The 20,474-nt window shown below is 36.7% G+C and overlaps 1 protein-coding gene across 1 annotated transcript in view; it reads right to left on the bottom strand.

The window, feature by feature from the left end:
* Nucleotides 1-1,775: 1,775 nt before the first annotated feature.
* The window catches only part of AGMO (alkylglycerol monooxygenase), a 190,213-nt gene continuing 171,514 nt past the window's right edge, over nucleotides 1,776-20,474 (bottom strand). The window contains exon 13 of the mRNA XM_081343001.1: nucleotides 1,776-2,017. Coding sequence (XP_081199127.1) covers nucleotides 1,937-2,017 — 81 coding nt within the window. The 3' untranslated portion in view covers nucleotides 1,776-1,936. The remainder of the gene's footprint in view (nucleotides 2,018-20,474) is intronic.

Genomic DNA, 20,474 nt, shown 5'->3' with positions numbered 1-20,474 from the left:
TTAGGTTCACTTTTAGACAGCAACATGCTTCTGGATGTGCTAAAATTTTCACCGTTATACTAGAATGCAGATTTATAGTAGGGTGAAGATTTAACCGGCAGTTTATAACCGATAACCAAAAATCCATCAAAATTGGAGAGGGGAAACACAGCTGAGAAAGAAGACAATCTGAAGATCAGAGATTGGATACACCAAAAGCAACAACAGAGTTTCAAGGAAAAAATCAGACACAGCTAATAACTCAAGGTGACAGCAGAAGTTCAGAGTCCAGGATAGCAGTATGTGAAACTGAGGATCAAAAGCTTGAACAGCAGGAAGCAGGAGAAGAAATATAATAGTTTATACAACTAGAATCTCTAAGGCAGGGCCCTAGGCATAAGTGAGCCATTCAGTATCTCCTTTGGCACAAAATATGTTAACTACTTATTTACATATTTTATATTTATATATTTTCAAAAGATACTTAAAAGAAGAACCACAAAAGTTACATGTTGCAAAGCAAAGTGCCTACCTCCAGTATCATCTCAATTTACAAAAATGCTTCTAAGCCCTTTATCTGACACTTCTTCAGATACCCGAGGCTCTGTCTGTGAAGCTGTGTATATAAAAGCTTCATCTGGTGCAAAACAAACAAACAACCCTGTGAAAGGATATGACTGAAAGATTATTTATGCCCTGGAGATTCTAGTTGTACAAAATCCAGTGATCATGATATTAGAAGCATTGGCAATTGTTTGCTCATCACAACTTACAGGTTTTTGCTTTTGTCTTTGAAATATGGAATAATTTGGGGTTTGATACAGGAGAGGGTACAGATAGTGCTCAACTTACAACCATAATTGAGCCCAAAATTTATGTTGCTAAGTGAAACATTTGTTAACTGAGTTTTGCCCCATTTTACGACCTTTCTTGCCACAACTGTTAAGTAAATCATTGCAATTGTTAATTTACTAATGTGGTTGTTAAATGAATTTTTCCCCATTGATATTACTTATCAGAAGGTCACAAAAGGGAATCACATGATTCTGAGGTGCTGCAGCTATCATAAATATGAACTAGGTTGCCAAGCATCTGAATTTTGATCACATGACTACAGGAATGCAGCAATTTGTAAATGCAAAAAAAATTACACCATTCTAACTTTGAATGGTCACCAAATAAACTGTTATAAGTCAAGGATTAGTTGTATTTATCACAATACAATGTGTAGCATTATTCTACAACAACTCCTTTTGTGTGTGTTTTGAGACACATTGTATTGCCTTTGATGCAGTTCCTAAATTATAAAATAGAATCTCTTGGGTTGTGTTCAGTCAGCCCCACTCTTTCTACTTTTAGGAAATATGTTAAGACTTTTATTTTTACCCAGGTCTTTTCAGTTTGATTTCATCAGTATTTGTTATTTTTTAAAAAAAATAACATTTTAATGGTTAATGGTTAAAGGCAGAGTATAATTTACTTGACTGAATTACAGTCAAGTTAAAAAATAAACATCCTCAGGTTGAACAAAGCTTACATTTGCAAATATGAAGTGTATTCATGATTAATTGCAAATTCTGTTATTCAATATTCATGTGCAAGGCGTCTTAAATCAGTGAAACTTCATCACCTATTTGACAAGTCCTTTAATTTTATCAACATGTAAAGAAAATAAATGAATTTATTGCCACTATATACATAATTAGTATTTATTAATATAATTGTTAAAATTACATATATATTTGCATAAAAATGAAATTGATGCAAAACATTTTACATGTTTTATAGAAGGCAATTCAGAAGTTCCCAAATAAACAAAAATAAAGAAATTGAGACATATCGATGTTAGATTTGGTTATATGTTGTTTATATTGATATTAAAGAAATCTCTACTGCAGTTCTGTACGTAAGATTAAAGTAATCCATCACAAAAAATAAAATTTTGATAGACTCCTTCTCAGTGTTGCTTCGCTGAGCTTGAAGTGAGTTGCTTTATGATCTGTATTCCCCAAAAGGCAATGCAGAGGGAAAATAGTACCTGTAGTAAGAAATATAAACACAAAAAAAAACATTTTATCTGCTAAAGATTTATGCAATATTATGAAAACACATATGTTGTCAAATTACAAAATTACTTATAAAAATCTACTAATGATTTCAAAATAATTTATAATATATTAAAGAGAGAGACATGATGTATTAAATAAGAATACAATCCCGCCTAACAGAAGTTTATAAAAAGATAATTAACAAACACTGGTTTCCAATATTCCAGTCAGTTTTTATATTGATATGCTAATTTGTTGAGTGATACATATTGTTGGTGGATAGAGCAGAAACCAGTGGTACCACAGCTAAAATTGGACAGAGCATTTTTCATATCTTTGCTCTGTTTTTTTTCTTTTTCTCTTTCTTTGCAACGAATTGCTCTGGAAAGTAAATAGAGGACTGTGTTAACTTAGCTTGATGCATTCCACAGCTGCAAGTTGTCTCCCCATGCTGTGAAAATGATGTATTCAATGAACATGCCTCTGGGAACTGAATCTGTGGAGGCCATATGGTTTGGAAGAAGTCAAGAATGAGTAGAGGTATGCATCCATAATAGAAATCCAAGATGCTATTGGGAAGATGGGAGGACTATCTGAATATAAGAAACTGTGGTTGGCTCAGAACGCTATAGAGTCAGGACACAGCATTTATTAAAAACCGGTTGTATTATCCAAGAAAGAATTAAGTACAGATCTAATTGTGGTCTTCTAAAGAGCTTAACAAGCCAAGAGTGTCCCTGAAGGTGAGGGCTTGATTATGTTCTGGAACTCTATTGATTGGAAAATCCCATTTAGTCCCACCAGGGTTTACAAAGGACTTACAATATCTTGAGAATTGTGCAACAATTAAAGTCATACATTTAAATGTTGTCAAAAGTGCAGAAATTCAGTTAACAGCCATTCAAACTTTCTAAACCTTCTGCCTTATTTTATCAGTTTTGATATAAAAGATAAAAGTAATTGGTATAATGATAAAATATATATTTACTGTAAATTGATTGTGATTTATTGAATATTTATTAAATATTCAGGGAAAGGAGGGAGGGAGGGAGGGAGGGAAGAAGGAAGGAAGGAAGGAAGGAAGGAAGGAAGGAAGGAAGGAAGGAAGGAAGGAAGGAAGGAAGGAAGGAAGGAAGGAAGGGTAATTCATTATTTAAATAATGGTAACAACTACACATAGCAGTACCAGTAGACAGCATAATAGAAGAGAAAGAACTGTAGAAAATTACAAAATACAAAGATGTACAAATGTACATAGAACAACTGTGGCAAAAGGTAGCAAAGATAGCATCAATAGTAATAGGCATCTTGTGTCCAATCCCAAAACCACAGGAACAACGACTTCAACCAAAAGCACTGACAGCATTGATAAAATCACTAGTCAATTGCATAAGGTAGTTTTACTTGGAATAGCTTACATCCTGCAACAGTACCTTTTAACACCATAAAACATCTTGGGAAGGACTTTCTTTCTTGATGGGTAGACTAAAAAAATGCCAAATGATTGTACAACAAACCATAATAATGCAAGTAACATGTTTCACTACTTCAACCCAATATTAATGTAGTAGTTTAAGATAGCAAAATGTCTCCAAATGTCCCCAAAGTTACACATATGTAGTATGAAATAAACATTCCACTGTACCTTATTTTACACCATCATGTTACAACTGCAAAAATCATTCTTTTTTATATCCCCAATAATATTTATTTATTTACCAAAAAAATTGCAAATGACAATATCCATGGTAATGCTTGTAGTTTAAACAATGTAGTTTACAATGTTAAAGAAGAAAATATCATGTTCGTCTATCTCTGTATACATTCTGTAATAAAAAAATAACTTTATGGCTAATTTTATCTCACACAACTGAAAGGTTCATCTGAAAAATAAATTGATTAATAATACGGCAATTTAAAGGAAGAACTGAAATTAAAATGTTAAACATTGTGAATAATTCAAGATAATTTAATTACATTTGAATAAATATGTAAATATGTGTAGTTGTGTATGGAATATATCCAGATTACCATTCAGCCTTAATTCTGAAATTTAGTCTGCTTTTGCCACCTGCAATTTAGAAGCAAATTAGATATATGAACAAATATTTTTCTACCAGATATGAAAATATTTTTTTCTTATTTTTTTCTAATGTACCAAATTCATATAAGATGATTTTTTTTCCTCTTTAAATTGCAGAATAGTGTTAATGTTTGAAGGGGGAAGTAGGGCTTGCTTATTATTTATTTTGCTTTCAACTCATACCTGTACAAGCTCTTTTATCATCTCTGAGGATATTTTGAGTTATTCCTGCCAAGTAATGTAATGTAGAGGAACATTATAAGAAGGAAAAGAATTCAAGGCTTCCTAATATCACTTTAGTACCAGGCAAGGATAGGTCTCTTTCAAGGTATTTTGTAGTTTGTATTCAACTTGGTATCTAGTCTGAACTAGACTGGTGAAGTATTTGAGAATGTATACATATATAACTATCTACACACACATATACATTATACAGACAGACACACACACACATACACACTATGCATGGACACAATGTTTATTTTTATTGCTTTTTAGAATCTTTGAATCTCTTAAATAAATCTGTAACACTAATAACTTTGGATAGATAATAAGTATAATTATTAAAAAACATTAAAATAATAATCCATTCTAATGTTAGAATTAAGAAAAAACATTTCCCCCTACTGATTAAACTTACACAATGAAAGAGATATATAACATGAATTGAAAGTTTTACTTAGTTTTTAAATTAGTGAATAATGGCATTTTCACTGTTTTCAAAGAGTACTGTACTAACAATTAATAAGGAAAGGACATTTTACTGATTTCCCATTTTACAAACTAGGCAAACTACCCTGCTACTGAAAAATTAGACAGTAATAATTCTCAATGTGTAAGTGTACAAAATAAATCATAATAGGCAACTTGCTTATGCAACTGTTTAAAACTCTACTGTCTGATATGAAAATTAAGGAATTATGCTGCTAATGATTTATTTGAATCTACCAACTACAGTGATTTCTTTCACTTTCTCTAAGCCAATTGAATTTTTCAGGATGTAAAACTACCCTAAAGCTCTAGAAATATTTTCCTATGTGAGTTGAGGTTAGAAAAAAAACCCACCTCTCATTCTTCCTCACCATCCTCAATATTCTCCCAGGTATTATCCATCTTCTTATCTCACTTTTTGATCAGACAATTTTTCTACTAGATTGAAGAAATGCTACATTTCAAGTTTATGAAGCATTTGAAAAAATAATATGTGATGGGTTACCAGCAAGCTGCTTAAGTGTTTAATTGTGCTGAATGCAAAACAAATAAGTAGTTACATAGATGATCCAATCATGCTCAAAGAGTACATGTTAATGTTTCATCATCAAATACGCAAGAGGTATTATGAAAAGTGCAAAAGGATCAGTCCAGGGTCCTTCATTCAATATTTTAATTTATTATGTGGATATAGTATTAAAGAGATTCTTTATGTAATATCCAGATTATAAAAATTCTGATTTTAATACCCTAAAGAGCACCCTAAATTTAAAATAATGTTGATAGATCGGAAAAAGGAACAGAAAGAAAAGAATGAAATTTAACAGAGAAAAGTATACTTTTCAAATAATGGAAAATATTTTTTCCATGCTTTAGATCAGACTTTATCAAAGGTCTGTGTATAGTTGTGAACACCTCACTTTTGGAACTGGAAAAAATTGAAGCAGGTTTGCTGAGGAGTAATGAAGATGATTAGTGGACTGAAATTATGTCCAATGAAGAGAACATAAAAAGATGACTGTGTTAACTGGGCTTCTCTGTACATGCATATTAACATTTAGAGATATTTTTTTTCATTGGTGCATAACACCAATGTTTGTTATGTTTACACAAAATGTCTAATGAGAAATATAATCTATTTTTATTGATTAAATGTGCATCGTGTAACAGGCTTTATGTATTTTCCTGCAAATATTTACTTTCAGAGTTGAACTTCACAATAGTGTTGTTGTTTTTTTACTAGAAAAGAAAGCAACCTTTTATAATAGAAAAAGAAAACAAAATTAGTTCAACTCTCTCACAAGCTTCAAAACCCAGGCCTATGGAAAAGAAGTATCAAAGTTTATAGGGTGATTTTGGATCAATTATGTTCTTCCTCCCAAGGTTTTTTCAAATAGTTAACATAAACATACTAACTGCCCTGTGAATTTCATGCACTTATGTATATGGCCACTAGATGGAAACAAATTTATAGAATTCTAATTCTTTGCTGTCAACTATCTGTTGTCTGGAATTTTGCAGCTTAAATATGGAAGCTGTACAGTCATTTGCTGGTACACAGGTCTTGCAATATTAGAATCAAAGATTCTAACCCAACACAGGAGTGTGCTAGTACATACCTTCCATTTTTAAATTATTCTTATCACCTACTGCTATTATAGAAAGTCATGAAAAAAGACTTAAAATGACACTTTTACAGTGTTAGAGACAGTGCTGCACTTATTCCAACATGCCCATTAATGAATATGGAAGTTTATTCTATAAAAACGAAGAGAAGGGTGAGGGGTGACATGATAGCAGTGTTCCAATATCTCAGGGACTGCCACAAAGAAGGGGGAGTCAAGCTATTCTCCAAAGCAGCTGAAAGCAGGACAAGAAGCAACGGATGAAATATAGTGAGGGTTTTTTAAAAAAACTTTTATTACATATGTAACTGTAATTATTTTCATGCATTTAAAATAAAACATAAATATATAAATAGTAGTTTTCCAATATCTCAAGGGCTGCCACAAAGAAGAGGGAGTCAAGCTATTCTCCAAAGCACCTGAAGGCAGGACAAGAAGCAATGGCTGGAAACTAATCAAGGAAAGAAGCAACCTAGAACTAAGGAGAAATTTCCTGACAGTTAGAACAATTAATCAGTGGAACAACCTGTCTCCAGAAGTGGTGAATGCTCCAACACTGGAAGTTTTTAAGAAGAGACGGGACAGCCATTTGCCTGAAATGGTATAGGGTTTCCTGCCTGAGCAGGGGGTTGGACTAGATGACCTCCAAGGTCCCTTCCAACTACTACTACTACTACTACTAATTATTATTATTATTATTATTATTATTATTATTATTATTATTATTATTATTATTATTATTATTATTATTATTATTATTATTATTATTATTATTATTATTATTATTATTATTATATTATTATTATTATTATTATTATTATTATTATTATTATTATTCCAGAAAAACATCTACAAAACTCTGAATCAAATTGGTAGTATATGAATATTTATATATTTATACTTCAACACTCCCTATTGTCATGAATAATCTTTCATCAGATTCATAGGAATGACTTTAAACACCAGTGAAGCATTGCTTGATGCAGAAACTAGGTCTGACAAATTATATATATATATACAATCTCTTATCTGTAGTTCTTGTGCTCTTGTAGAAATTGTAGGGAAAGTGATGATTCAACATACTTTTTAGCTGTCACAGAAACCTTGTATTCTTAATGGGCAAGAAGGAGAAAAAGAAGGAAGTTAACTACAGCCTTTCTCCTGCACAATTAATATTGCCTTCTGTTATCTCAAGAAAAAAAGTACTTATAAGTTGTGTTGTAAATTGTTTAGAACATTTGATTAACGTAAACATATTGTGTTTGAAGATTTTCCAGCAACCTGATAGAAACCTCAGATAAGTAGCAAAATCACAAAGATTTGGTAAATTTTGCAGTAGTTCATTTTTTTCTTCCTTTCAATAATATTTGATTCTTGGAAACAGCCTGGACAAGTCCCTGCAATTTTCTTGACAAGTTTCTTCAGAGGTTGTTTGCCACTGTCTCCTTTCTAGGGCTGAGAGAAAGTGACTGGTCCACAGTCACCCAGATGGCATTGTACTTAAGAACTCCTGGTCTCTAGCCTGGTACCTTAAAGCACTATATCAAACTGGCTTTCAATTGCTCAATATAGGTTGTTGATAATTCTACCTGAGGTATGTATAATATGCATACTAGTAAGGCTCACACTTGTGATAACATTCAGGTAACAATTTGATAGCACCAATCTAATATGGGGTTTTGGTTTTTATCTACTGACATATAGTGCTTGTTTATATTTGGCAGTTCAGTTCAAGATAAAATCATGCTGTAATAATGAAGCTAAAATGTAAATATTTTAGGTAAATAACCAGGAAGCAAGAAGAAGAATCAGATGTTTGGACAATAGAAGATAATAACAAGCACACCAGAAGACAAGATGAATAGATAATTATTACTGACAACTCAATATGAGCTTATAAGATTCAAGATGCTGCAGGTAAACAATCCTGGCAAAACAAGATCTCTTGAGCAATTAAAACTAGTAAGCTCCCAGACCAAAACCATTTTTTTTCCTGACAGTTGGGAGGGATTCTTAGAAAATTTACATTTTATCCTCTCTCTTACTAAGAATTTGCTTTAAGTTTTGAATTCATGCTTCTTGAATACAGGAGGTGATAGATGCTTTGAGGTCAGATGATGCAACAACAACAACAACAATTCAGCACCCTCATATTTGAAATGATTTGGTCTTCATGATGGCCTGTCAAGCCCAATGAAAGCTTTGGTAGAAGTAATCTAACCCAAGCTTTTGTCTAATGGTGCCTTCGGGGACCTTACTTCCTGCCAGAAATTGGTTGAGAATTATGGAAATTGAACTCTTAATGCATCTAATGGGCATCTGGCTTGTGAAGGCTGAATCAAAAGCAATGAAATCAATAACAATATTAATAGATTATTTCAGTCTATGTGTTGTGATTTTTATACTGACTTTTTAAACCAGTCATTTTGAATGTTGTTTTCAGCTTTGTTTACGCTGCCTACTAAAGCCCCATTCTGTTTAAGAAGGAGGGGGGTGAGGAAAAAAATCTACCCCACATTGTTGTATCCTGGCAGAGCTTGTTATTGTTTTGCTTCTATGTCAAAGCGATGGCTGAAGTTTCAACCATTGTTAACCTCTCCCATGGTGTGCTAAGAAAAGGTCAGAGGCTCACATGTGGCTTAAAGCCTTGGGAATTGCTCTCAGTATTCTGCCAGGGAAAGGAATAGCCCAAATGCTTTCTCTCATAAGTTCTAAGCCATAAACTGCATCCTATTTGATGAACTATGCCAAAAGTAGACCCAAGGGGATACTGGGACTTGGTTGATGGGAAAAATGAGTGCTTCCTATGGAAGCTACAGATGTTTTTCTGAGAATAAGAGAGAGAACATACATTTGTCAGAACTTTTTCTTCCTACTGTCCACTTTTAACTACCTGTTCTGACAAGGTTTCGATTTAACAAAGGAAAACCAGCAGACACTGGTTATTAAAAAATACAAATAATTCCCATAAAAAGGAAAGTTTAAATGTATTGTGTTTTTTCTTTTCTTTTTTTCTTTTTGGCACTTAATGCTTTCTAAATGTAAACTGGTGCCCTACATCTCAAGACGAGACCATTGATTATGAAATTATTTTGAAATTCATACTAAAAAGCATGTAATGGTTGCTTAACATCTTAGTAACATAGGAGATTTTCCTAACAGTGATACATGTTTACAAACCTTGTGTTAGGAATAAGAAGATGGAAGAGGAGGAGGAGGAGGAGAAGATTTTCCAGGGGATATATAACAAAATGAAGATAGTTGTGAATGTCTAGGAAGAAAATTCCACAATTAAGTGTTGGACAGTACTTTAGAATCAACTAAAATATATAAAAGTGGAAGGAATTACAAATATCTGCAAAGGAAAAATAAATGGTGAATCTGATGGAATTGACAGAGATGATGAAATTGACAAATTTAATTAAAGAATAGATTTTGACCAATTTTATTTATATTTGAAAACCACTTTTGGACTCTGTGGGAAACTGAAAGAAATCAAATTTTTGATTTTGGGATTTGGTAATCAGAATTATATTGGGTTTGGAAACAATGTACGCTATTGTTAACTTTAAAGGTAAAGGTAAAGGTTCCCCCGCACATACGTGCTAGTCGTTTCCGACTCTAGGGGCCGGTGCTCATCTCCGTTTCAAAGCCGAAGAGCCAGCGCTTGTCCGAGGACATCTCCGTGGTCATGTGGCTGGCATGACTAGACACCAAAGGCGCACAGAACACTGTTACCTTCCCACCGTAGTGGTCCCTATTTTTCTACTTGCATTTTTACCTGCTTTCAAACTGCTAGGTTGGCAGAAGCTGGGATGAGTAACAGGCACTCACTCTGCTATGCGGCACTCAGGATTCGACCCGCCAAACTGCTGACCTTCTGATCGACAAGCTCAGTGTCCTAACCCACTGAGCCATCACGTCCCTTTTGTTAACTTTAGGGTAAGAGTTTAATGTGTTTTTATCTGTATCTGTACCAAAGAAAGACACAAGTCATTCTTTTTTGGTTATTTCTACTTTTTCTTTCTGAACTTTTATATCTTGATTTTTCTTCTTGGTTTTCCTTTTTTTTCAGAATGTTTCTTCTTTCTTGTTTATCTTTTTCTTAGTCTTTTTATAAATTACTTTAACAAAGTTACATTAAAAAAAGAATGGCTTGAATGAGTGTGAATTTTTCCAGAGTCCTCAAGACGGTGATATAAAAGATGGCTGTGGGGAAAAAATGCAGAATCCCTAAATTGCATCTAATTTTGTTCATTTTCTTCTTCTTGCTCTCCAATGCAACACGTGAATTTAGCATGCAGAATCTGCCTCAAAGTCACATATACTAGCTTGTCTTTATAAAAACTACCTTTAGCAAGGACCTTCCCTTCTCGTCTATCAAACTGTAAGTCAACTGGGAAAGACTTCACATATCTAGAGCAGGGGTTGCCAATCTTTCTGGGTTAATGGCCCAGTGGGAAAGGGAGGAGCAGACACCTTTATGCGTGCATCTGCACACATGCAAATGTGGCTCCGTGCGCATGTGCATGAACAGGGCCGTGAGAGGCTCGCGGCTTGGCTAGCACTGGTGAGAGGCTTGCAGCTCGGCTAGGACCAGTGCATGGGGGATGAATGACGATGCACTGAGCTGTACAGTCCAGATTCTCACCAAAAGCCAATCAGATATATGGTGATTTAATTCTGTGAAATGATCTGTTAAATACTTTTAATGACTACTTGACATACAGATAAAGGGAAAAAATGATATCCATAGGCTAGGGATGTTCCAGGTCTACAGATTATCTGTAACTATAAAACTAATTATTTCAAAAAACTGTTAGTGATTAAATCTAATATATCACTGAAATTATTAAAACAAATTCAGTTCAATTCAATTAATAAACCATTTTAATGCTTTCTTATTGTATAAAAAAATAATAAAAACTAATTTACTCACCAACTCTACCACTCATCCTGATCTTTTGTAAGCTTTTAGGGAATTATGGTAACTATTTTTTGGCTCATATATCTGTAAATATAGTAGTTCCCATATTCAAGGTCTAGACAGATCAATCTGAACATAGCCTGGACTGATTATAATAAAGTCTACAGCTCAAGGTCATACGCATGGATCTGGGAATGTTTGGCATTATATAAAGTCAAGAAGACAGTAAAGGACCTTCCTCAAGAACTTAAAGGGACTGTGAAACACAATTCTGTAAGTACCGTGGTAACCCAAAATCACATAGGAACCATGAGGAAGAGGCAAGAAAGATAGCAAAATTCAAGAAAAGATAAGATGATGACATGAGATGAAATGAGATGAGATAATTTTACTGTCATTTAGCTGTATACCCAATGATATACATTTAAATGAAATTCAGATGCCCCATTCTCAAAAAAGGAATGCCACCCCCAAACACTGTCAGCTCCCTAGGACAATAACAAGAATAATAGCAGCAGCAGCAGCTATAAGAATGCCAATTTATCACAGTCTATTTTAAATATATAGTGGAAAAAAAGAGTCTTGAGAACTGTGGCAGGATCTAAGTTGCAGGCTGAAACACTGAATGTCACAATCAAATAACTAGTATTGTATACAAGAACACTTCCACAGTATATGGACTAGACCTTCCCAAGACCACAAGGGAGATTCCATACAAGGCTGGAGGAATTACAGGGCTAAGATCCTGTGAGACTTTCAGATACACATAGCAGGCAGGTACTGACCAATTAACCAGTAGTAGACAAGGACCAGAAGAATGGTATCAAATAACAGCAACATCAGAATAGTATCAAATAACAGCAACATCGGAAACAAGGAATATAAGACGCTGGAGAAGTACCAAGGCCTGAAGGAGGAACTAGACACGATGTGGAAATAAAAGTCAAAGTGTTTGCAGTGGTGGTAAAAGCACTTTGGGCTGTGACTTCTAAGCTGGAACACTGACTCCAACAGATCCCAGGTAGAGGACCACAAATTGAGGAAAACACATACTGCCTATAAGAGTGAGAATGGAATTTTTTTAGGGGGGAAAAAAAGAACTGAAAACACAACGTTTAACCTTCTGGCATCCTTCTAACTTAACTCTTATACTTGAAATTCAATAGCAGTTGAGTAACAAATATGCAAACTTTGTGATCAGATCATTTTACACACACACACACACGCACACTCACTCCCTGGTCTTACTAGAAAAGTATAAAATGGGTGCATTGGAGGAGAAAGGTGCTTTGTGCTGAATTGTCACTTTTGTGTAGGATTTATCAATCACTAGGTCTAGGATTGCTGGGAAGCTAAAAATAAGCACAGGTAGGAAGATTTCTTTTTATATTTCCCTCTTGTAATACTTTTAATATTTACTCAATAAAACTGCTTGTAAACATTTTACCTGATTTTTGAGATTTTTCTCTAAATAATTTGAAAGAAAGAAAGAAAGAAAGAAAGAAAGAAAGAAAGAAAGAAAGAAAGAAAGAAAGAAAGAAAGAAAGAAAGAAAGAAAGAGCTATCTCCTGGCTGGCCACCAGGTGGCAACACAGCAAACCAGAGTTTAAAATCATGGCTTAGCAGAAGGTGGGAGCTGAACCCAGCCAAAATAATGCAATCTCAATTATTTCTTCACGTTAATAACAGGCATTATGAATACACATACCAGGACTGCTTCTGCTTTTATTAATTATTTATTAGTTTGCATGACACTGAGTCAGTTGCAGATGCCTTCAATATTTCCATTTTTTCCTTCTGAGTATCATCAGTAAAGAGACTCACACATACTGCATATGTCTTCTATGTACAGCATAATAAAACAGAACAATCAAAGCAGCCATGTATGACATTAAGAATAATTGGTGCATCTAATGTAAAATTCCACCCATTTTAGAAAACAGTCAAATAAATCCTTTGTCTACTTACAGAAATTATATGACTGGCTTAGATAAAATAGTAAAGTAACTATGCTCAGGCTTTCTGACTTCCAAGCATTTTGTGGTTTAACATGTCCTAGATGAAGAATTCAGCACTTCAAAAGACATTATTCTCTTCATTTCTTTTCTGGAATTTCATTAATTCTGTCAATCTTATTCCACGTTTACCTATAAATCTTTTCCTGGATGTTTTTAGATAGCATTTTTTCTCCTCTTCTAGCAAAATGAAACAATCCTTGTTCTGAGTGGAATCACTGTAAGAATTAAACTTTTAAACAAGATACCCTTTTGCATTACAATATAAATAGCAACCTTAGTATCCATTGTTAAACCATTCAAAATGAAATGAAACTGTGCACTTTTATGTTTGCACTCTTTGTTTGCTACTTAAGTGTACTTTTTCCAACATGTGGAGAAACTGCACAGATTATCTTAGCTCTATGTGCACTTTCTACCAGAATTCAGCTATTTGTGGTTCCACATCTTCTATTTTCTTTTTTTCCCCTTATTTCTCTTGTCTACAGAATCCTCCCCACCCCCATTGGATTCTGGGGAACAAAGGTTCTTGGTATTCCACAGCCATTGTTTGCTGCACTGCAAATGACAGTGCTTACAAGTACAGCTTACAAGGAATGGTTGGATTCTTGATCCCAAGATCTATGTTATTCTGAGGATAGTGGCTTTGCCTAGCTCAGCTGACTTCAAGGCAAAGATTAGTGGCAGAGAACTATATCTCAGCATACTGAAGTGTCACTGAAACTATTCTTGTTGTTGTTAGCTGCAAAGTCATGTCCGACCCATCGTGACCCCATGGACAATGTTCCTCCAGGCCTTCCTGTCCTCTACCATCTTCTGGAGTCCATTTATTCTGAATTCTGTCACTACCTCCATTTCTTCCCCATCTATTTGCCAGGAATTTGCCATCATCTTGGTTTTCTTAATGTTAAGTTTCAACCCAACTTTTGCACTCTCTGGGAGGAGTTTGATTCTGTGACCCCTGATGAAGTGGACAGGATTATGGGGAAGCTGAGTTCCACCACATGTTTATTGGACCCGTGCCCTTCTTGGCTGGTTTATGCAGCTAGGGAGAGGACACGAGGCTGGCTCCAGGCGGTTATATCTGCTTCTTTGAGCGAGGGTTATTTCCCCACCATCTTGAAGGAGGCGGTGGTGAGACCTCTCCTCAAGAAGCCTGCCTTGGACCCAGCTGTATTGAACAACTTTCGTCCAGTCTCCAACCTTCGCTTTCTTGCGAAGGTTGTTGAGAGTGTGGTGGCGCATCAGCTTCCTCTGGTCCTGGATGAAGCGGATTATCTGGACCCTTACCAATCGGGTTTCAGGCCCGGGCACAGCACGGAGACGGCATTGGTCGCTCTGGTGAATGATCTCTGGAGGGCTCGGGATAGGGGATATTCCTCTGTCCTAGTCCTATTAGACCTCTCGGCGGCTTTCGATACCATCGACCATGGTATCCTGCTGCAGCGTCTCAGGGGATTGGGAGTGGGAGGCACGGTTTTTCAGTGGTTCTCCTCCTATCTCCTGGGACGCTCGCAGTCGGTGTTGGCAGGGGGGCAGAGGTCGACCCCTAGGACTCTCGCTTGTGGAGTTCCTCAGGGGTCGGTCCTCTCGCCTCTCCTGTTCAACATCTATATGAAACTGCTGGGTGAGATCATTCGTGGTTTTGGAGTTGGGTATCATCAATATGCTGATGATACCCAACTTTTTATTTCGACCCCAAACCACCCCAGTGATGCCCTCGCTGTGATGTCCCGTTGCCTGGAGGCGGTTTGGGTCTGGATGGGGAGGAACAGACTTCAACTCAACCCTGACAAGACTGAGTGGCTGTACATTCCGGCTTCCCGGGACACCTGGGATGTTCCACCTCTTTCTATGGGGGGTGAGCTTTTACCCCCTGTGGATAGGGCTCGCAACTTGGGAGTCCTCCTAGAGTCACGACTCACTTTGGAGGATCACATAGTGGCCGTGACTAGGGGGGCTTTTGCTCAGGTTCGCCTGGTGCGCCAGTTGTGGCCCTATCTGGACCGGGAGGCCTTATGTACGGTCACTCATGCGCTCGTGACCTCTCGCCTAGACTACTGTAACGCTCTCTACATGGGACTTCCCTTGAAGACTACTCGGAGGCTCCAACTGGTACAGAATGCGGCCGCGAGAGTTGTCTTGGGAGTTTCCCGGTACTCCCATGTTACACCTTTGCTCCGTGAGCTGCATTGGTTACCAGTTGTCTTCCGGGTGAGGTTCAAGGTTTTGGTTATGATCTTTAAGTCCCTACATGGCATGGGTCCGCGATACCTCGAGGACCACCTGCTGCCGGCGTCGACTCCCCTCCGCCCTGTGCGCGCCCACAGAGAGGGCCTCCTCAGGGTGCCTCCTGTCAAGGAATGTCGACTGGTGGCCCCCAGGGGGAGGGCCTTCTCTGTGGGTGCTCCGGCGTTATGGAACCAACTGCCGGTTGAGCTCCGGATGGCATCAGACCTCCGATCCTTCCATCGCGGGTTGAAGACCCATTTATTTGAACTAGCGGGTCTGGCCTGATGGGGGTACATGGGTTTTTTATAGGCTTGTTTTATTATTCTTGTTTTAACTTGGGCATTGATTTAATTGTCTTTTAATGTTTGTATTGTTATTTATATTTATGCCCTGTGAACCGCCCTGAGTCCCTTTGGGAGAAGGGCGGTATAAAAATCTCAATAAATTAAATTAAATTAATTAATTAATTCTCCTTCTTCACCTGCAACAAGAGGCTCTTTAGTTCTTCTTCACTTTCTGCCATTAGAGTGGTATCATCTGCATATCTTAGGTGGTTGATATTTCTCCCAGCAATCTTAATTCCAACTTTTAATTCATCTAGCCCTGTGCTTCTCATGATGTGCTCTGCATATTTAGTTAAATAGGCAGGGCGACAGTATACAGCCTTGCCGGACTCCTTTCCCAATTTTGAACCAATCAGTGGTTCCGTGTCCAGTTCTCACTGTTGCTTCTTCACCCGCATATAGGTTTCTTAAGAGACAAATAAGATGGTCTGGTATGCCCATCTGTTTAAGAACTTGCCACAGTTTGTTGTGATCCACACAATCAAAGGCTTTAGCATAGTCAATGAAGCAGAAGTAGATGTTTTTCTGGAACTCCCTAGCTTTCTCCATGATCCAGCGTATGTTGGCAATTTGATCTCTAGTTCCTCTGCCTCTTCGAAATCCTGCCTGTACTTCTGGTAGTTCTCGATCCACATACTGCTGGAGTCTAGCTTGTATGATTTTAACCATAACTTTACTAGCATGAGAAATGAGTGCAATGGTGCGATAGTTTGAACATTCTTTGGCACTGCCTTTCTTTGGAATTGGAATGTAAACTGATCTTTTCCAATCCTGTGGCCACTGTTGAGTTTTCCAAATTTGCTGGCAAATTGAGTGTAGCACTTTTACTGCATCTTCTTTTAAGATTTTGAATAGCTCAGCTGGAATACTGTCACCTCTACTAGCTTTGTTGTTGCTCAGCTTATCTAAGGCTCACTTCACTTCACATTCTAGGATGTCTGGCTCGAGGTCAGTGACCACCTCATCATGGTTATCAGGGACGTTAAGCTTGTTCTTGTATAGTTCTTTTGTGTAATTTTGCCACCTCTTCTTAATCTCTTCTGCCTCTGTTAGGTCCCTGCCATTTTGGTCCTTTATCATGCCCATTTTTGCATGAAATGTTCCCTTCATCTCTCCATTTTTTTTAATCCCATTTATATCCCGCCCTTCTTCAAAGACTCAGGGCGGCTTACAATGTAAAGCACAACTCAATGTGCTTAGCAATTTCCTTGAAGAGATCTCTGGTCCTCCCTATTCTATTGTTTTCTTCTATTTCTTTGCACTGTTCATTTAAGAAGGCATTCTTATCTCTTCTAGCTATTCTCTGGAATTCTGCATTCAGTTGTGCATATCTTTCTTTTTCTCCCTTGCCTTTCGCTTCCCTCCTTTCCTCAGCTATTTGCAAAGCTTCCTCAGACAACCATTTTGCTTTCTTGCATTTCTTTTTCTTTGGGATGGTTTTAGTTGCTACCTCTTGTACAATGTTGCGAACCTCCGTCCATAGTTCTTCAGGCACTCTGTCTATCAGATCTAATTCCTTAAATCTATTTCACCTCTACTGTATATTCAACAGGGATATGATTTAATTCATACCTGGGTGGTCTAGTGCTTTCCCCTACTTTCTTCAGTTTAAGCCTAAACTTTGCAACGAGAAGCTCATGTTCTGTATCCCAGTATTGCTTTTCCTACTTTTTTATTGACTATGAAGGCTACTCCATTTCTTCTGAGGGATTCTTGCCCGCAGTAGTATACCTGATGGTCATCTAAATTAAATTTACCCATTCCTGTCCATTTTAGTTCGCTGATTCCTAAGATGTCGATGTTCAGTCTTATCATCTCTTGTTTGACCATGTGTAGCTTGCCTTGATTCATGGATCTTACATTCCAGGTTCCTATGGAGAAAAAATCTTTACAGCATCGGAGTTTCCTTTCACCACCAGATACATCCACAGATGAGCGTCCTTTCGGCTTTGGCCCAGTCATTTCATTCTTTCTGGCACTACTAGTACTAGCCCTCTGCTCTTTCCCAGTAGCATATTGGACACCTTCCGACCTGAAGGGCTCAACCTCTAGCATCATATCATTTTGCCTTTTGGTACTGTCCATGGGGTTTTCATGGCAAAGATACTGGAGTGGGTTGCCATTTCCTTCTCCAGTGGATCACATTTTGTCAGAACTCTCTGCTATGACCTGTCTGTCTTGGGTGGCCCTGCATGGCATAGCTCATAGCTTCATTGACTTACGCAAGCCCCTTCGCCACAACAAGGCAGTAATCCATGAAGGAAGAAGCTATTCTAGTATACTAGTATTAGAAAGGTTAGACTTGCTATCTTTATATTATTTCTCTGTATTTTCTGTTCTCATTAGTTTTAAAAAATTATATATCTGCATCTTCATATATGACAGAATAACATAGTTGGAAGGGATCTTGGAGGTCTTCTAATTCAACACCCTGCTCAAACAGGAAATCCTATAAAATTTCAGAAAATTGTTGTCCAATCTCTTCTTAAAAACTTGCAATGTTGGAGCACCCACCACCTCTAAATGCAAGCCATTCCACTGATTAAGTGTTCTAACTGTCAGGAAATTTCTCTTTAGTTTGGGTTTGCTTCTCTCCTTGATTAGTTTCCATCCATTGTTTTGTGTTCTGCCTTCAGGTACATTGGAGAATAGGTTGACCCCCTCTTTTTTGTGGCAGCCCCTCAAATACTGGAATACTGCTATCATGTCACTCCTAGTCCTTCTTTCAATAAACTAGACATACCCAAAACAATGCAAGACTGAAACTGTGGGTCTTGGACTGTGATGCTAATCAAAACTGCTGCTTTTCCGATCATTTCTAGTTTGGAATACATCTTAAAAAAGAGATTGCTATTCCACTAACTTAGTGAACTTAAAAAAAAGCTGGAAGGAACAAGCGCAAGCATAAGACAGATTCATTTCCAAACTTGTTCAAGGCCATTTCTTAACACAGCCCTAATCTGATATCTGGTAGAGCCAAAGTTAGGTTGTGGCACAGGTGACAGTTGTTTTGCTCAAATTTCCTAGCAATAAAAAAGTGCCAAAACTATCACTCTATTTTTACTATTGTTGCATTAGAACATTTTTCTTCACAAGATATACCCCTAAATTGTTGGGTACCACAACATAAATTAATACATTTTTTCTGGGGAAAGGGGGTTAAATTTAATACAGCTGGATAGCTGAACAGCTGCTTTCATGATTTAAATAAAAACAAGCTGAAATCTTTGCTGTCAAATGGGTGATATATGACTTGTAATGGGATGTTTCCAACCTTTTCTTCCATATGGTTGCCTATGTTAGGAAATACACAGCCTCCACTCCAGCCAGGTTCCCAGAAAACATCTGGCTCCGATTCCTGCGCTGTTAGTTCCAAAGTTGCCTCCCACAAACATAAAATGATTCATAGGGCAACATCCCTTTGCTTAAGGATCCAATTAGGAGCTTCATTGATAATTTTATCATGCGCGGCAACTAGAGATATGGGAAAATGGAACACATTCAAAATACATTTTTCACATCTATCTGATTGTTTAATATCTGCACATGAGAAACTTAATTTCAGGCAGCATTTCCATAGCTGATTTTGGAAGCCAACCAAGGTGTGGTAAATGTATTGTTAAGAGTTAATTGTCTATGTTATTGCTATTCAGTTTGTAATAAAATAAAAAAAAATAAGATTACCATTTTCAGCAATTCAATATCTGCCAGTTGTTATCCTGGCCCTGGATTTGGCTTTCCAGGTTTTATTTGTTAGTGGAGGTTTTATTTGTTAGTTAGTGTAAATTCCCATCTGGGCAAAAAAGACAAGGGCTTCTCAAACTTTCAGTGATTTTTGTCAGTTCCTTTTATAGTCTCTACATCATCTCATACTGTTCTGGAAGTCTCATCAAACTTTAAAAGCAGATTTTCAGACACACAGAAGGTTGCGGAATCATAGAAAATTAGCCAAAAAAAGAGGCTTCTCCAGTTTTTTTCAACAATGGATTTATTCAGCCTGTTCAGTCTGTGGGTCATTATTTCTAATGGGAACATTGTAATTTCCTGCAAAACTTTTATTTCACATTGAATGGCCATCTATGGAATAATTAGATCAGTATTTCCCAAGCAATGAATATTATATCCAATTAATCCTAATTGTAGGAACAATTCTAGTTCTTTTTGATTATTCAGTAGATACATAGAGGTAAAGTTGGAATTCATCCATGGGCCATTCCACCCTGCTTTACACTTTCAAATGGACATTCAAAAAGGATAATTTGTCTGACCATCCCAATCCTACCTGGTTTTAGATGCTGTGATATTGTCAGTATATTCATAGGAGTCTTTCATTAGCTTAGTTTGAATGCACATAAATTGAGTCCACTTGGTCCTTAGCACGCTCACTGATGAATAATGAGAAACTGAATGGGGTTTATCACAACTGTTCTACGTGTCTCCTAAGAATTAACAGCAATTGAATTTAATGAGGTTTAACTTCAAATAATTATACCTAACAAGAATGTGGAAA

The sequence above is a fragment of the Vipera berus genome (genome assembly GCF_964194415.1).
Source record: "Vipera berus genome assembly, chromosome: Z".
Lineage (NCBI taxonomy): Eukaryota > Metazoa > Chordata > Lepidosauria > Squamata > Viperidae > Vipera > Vipera berus.
Note: the sequence above shows the minus strand (reverse complement) of the source record. Positions and strands in the feature narration are given on the sequence as shown.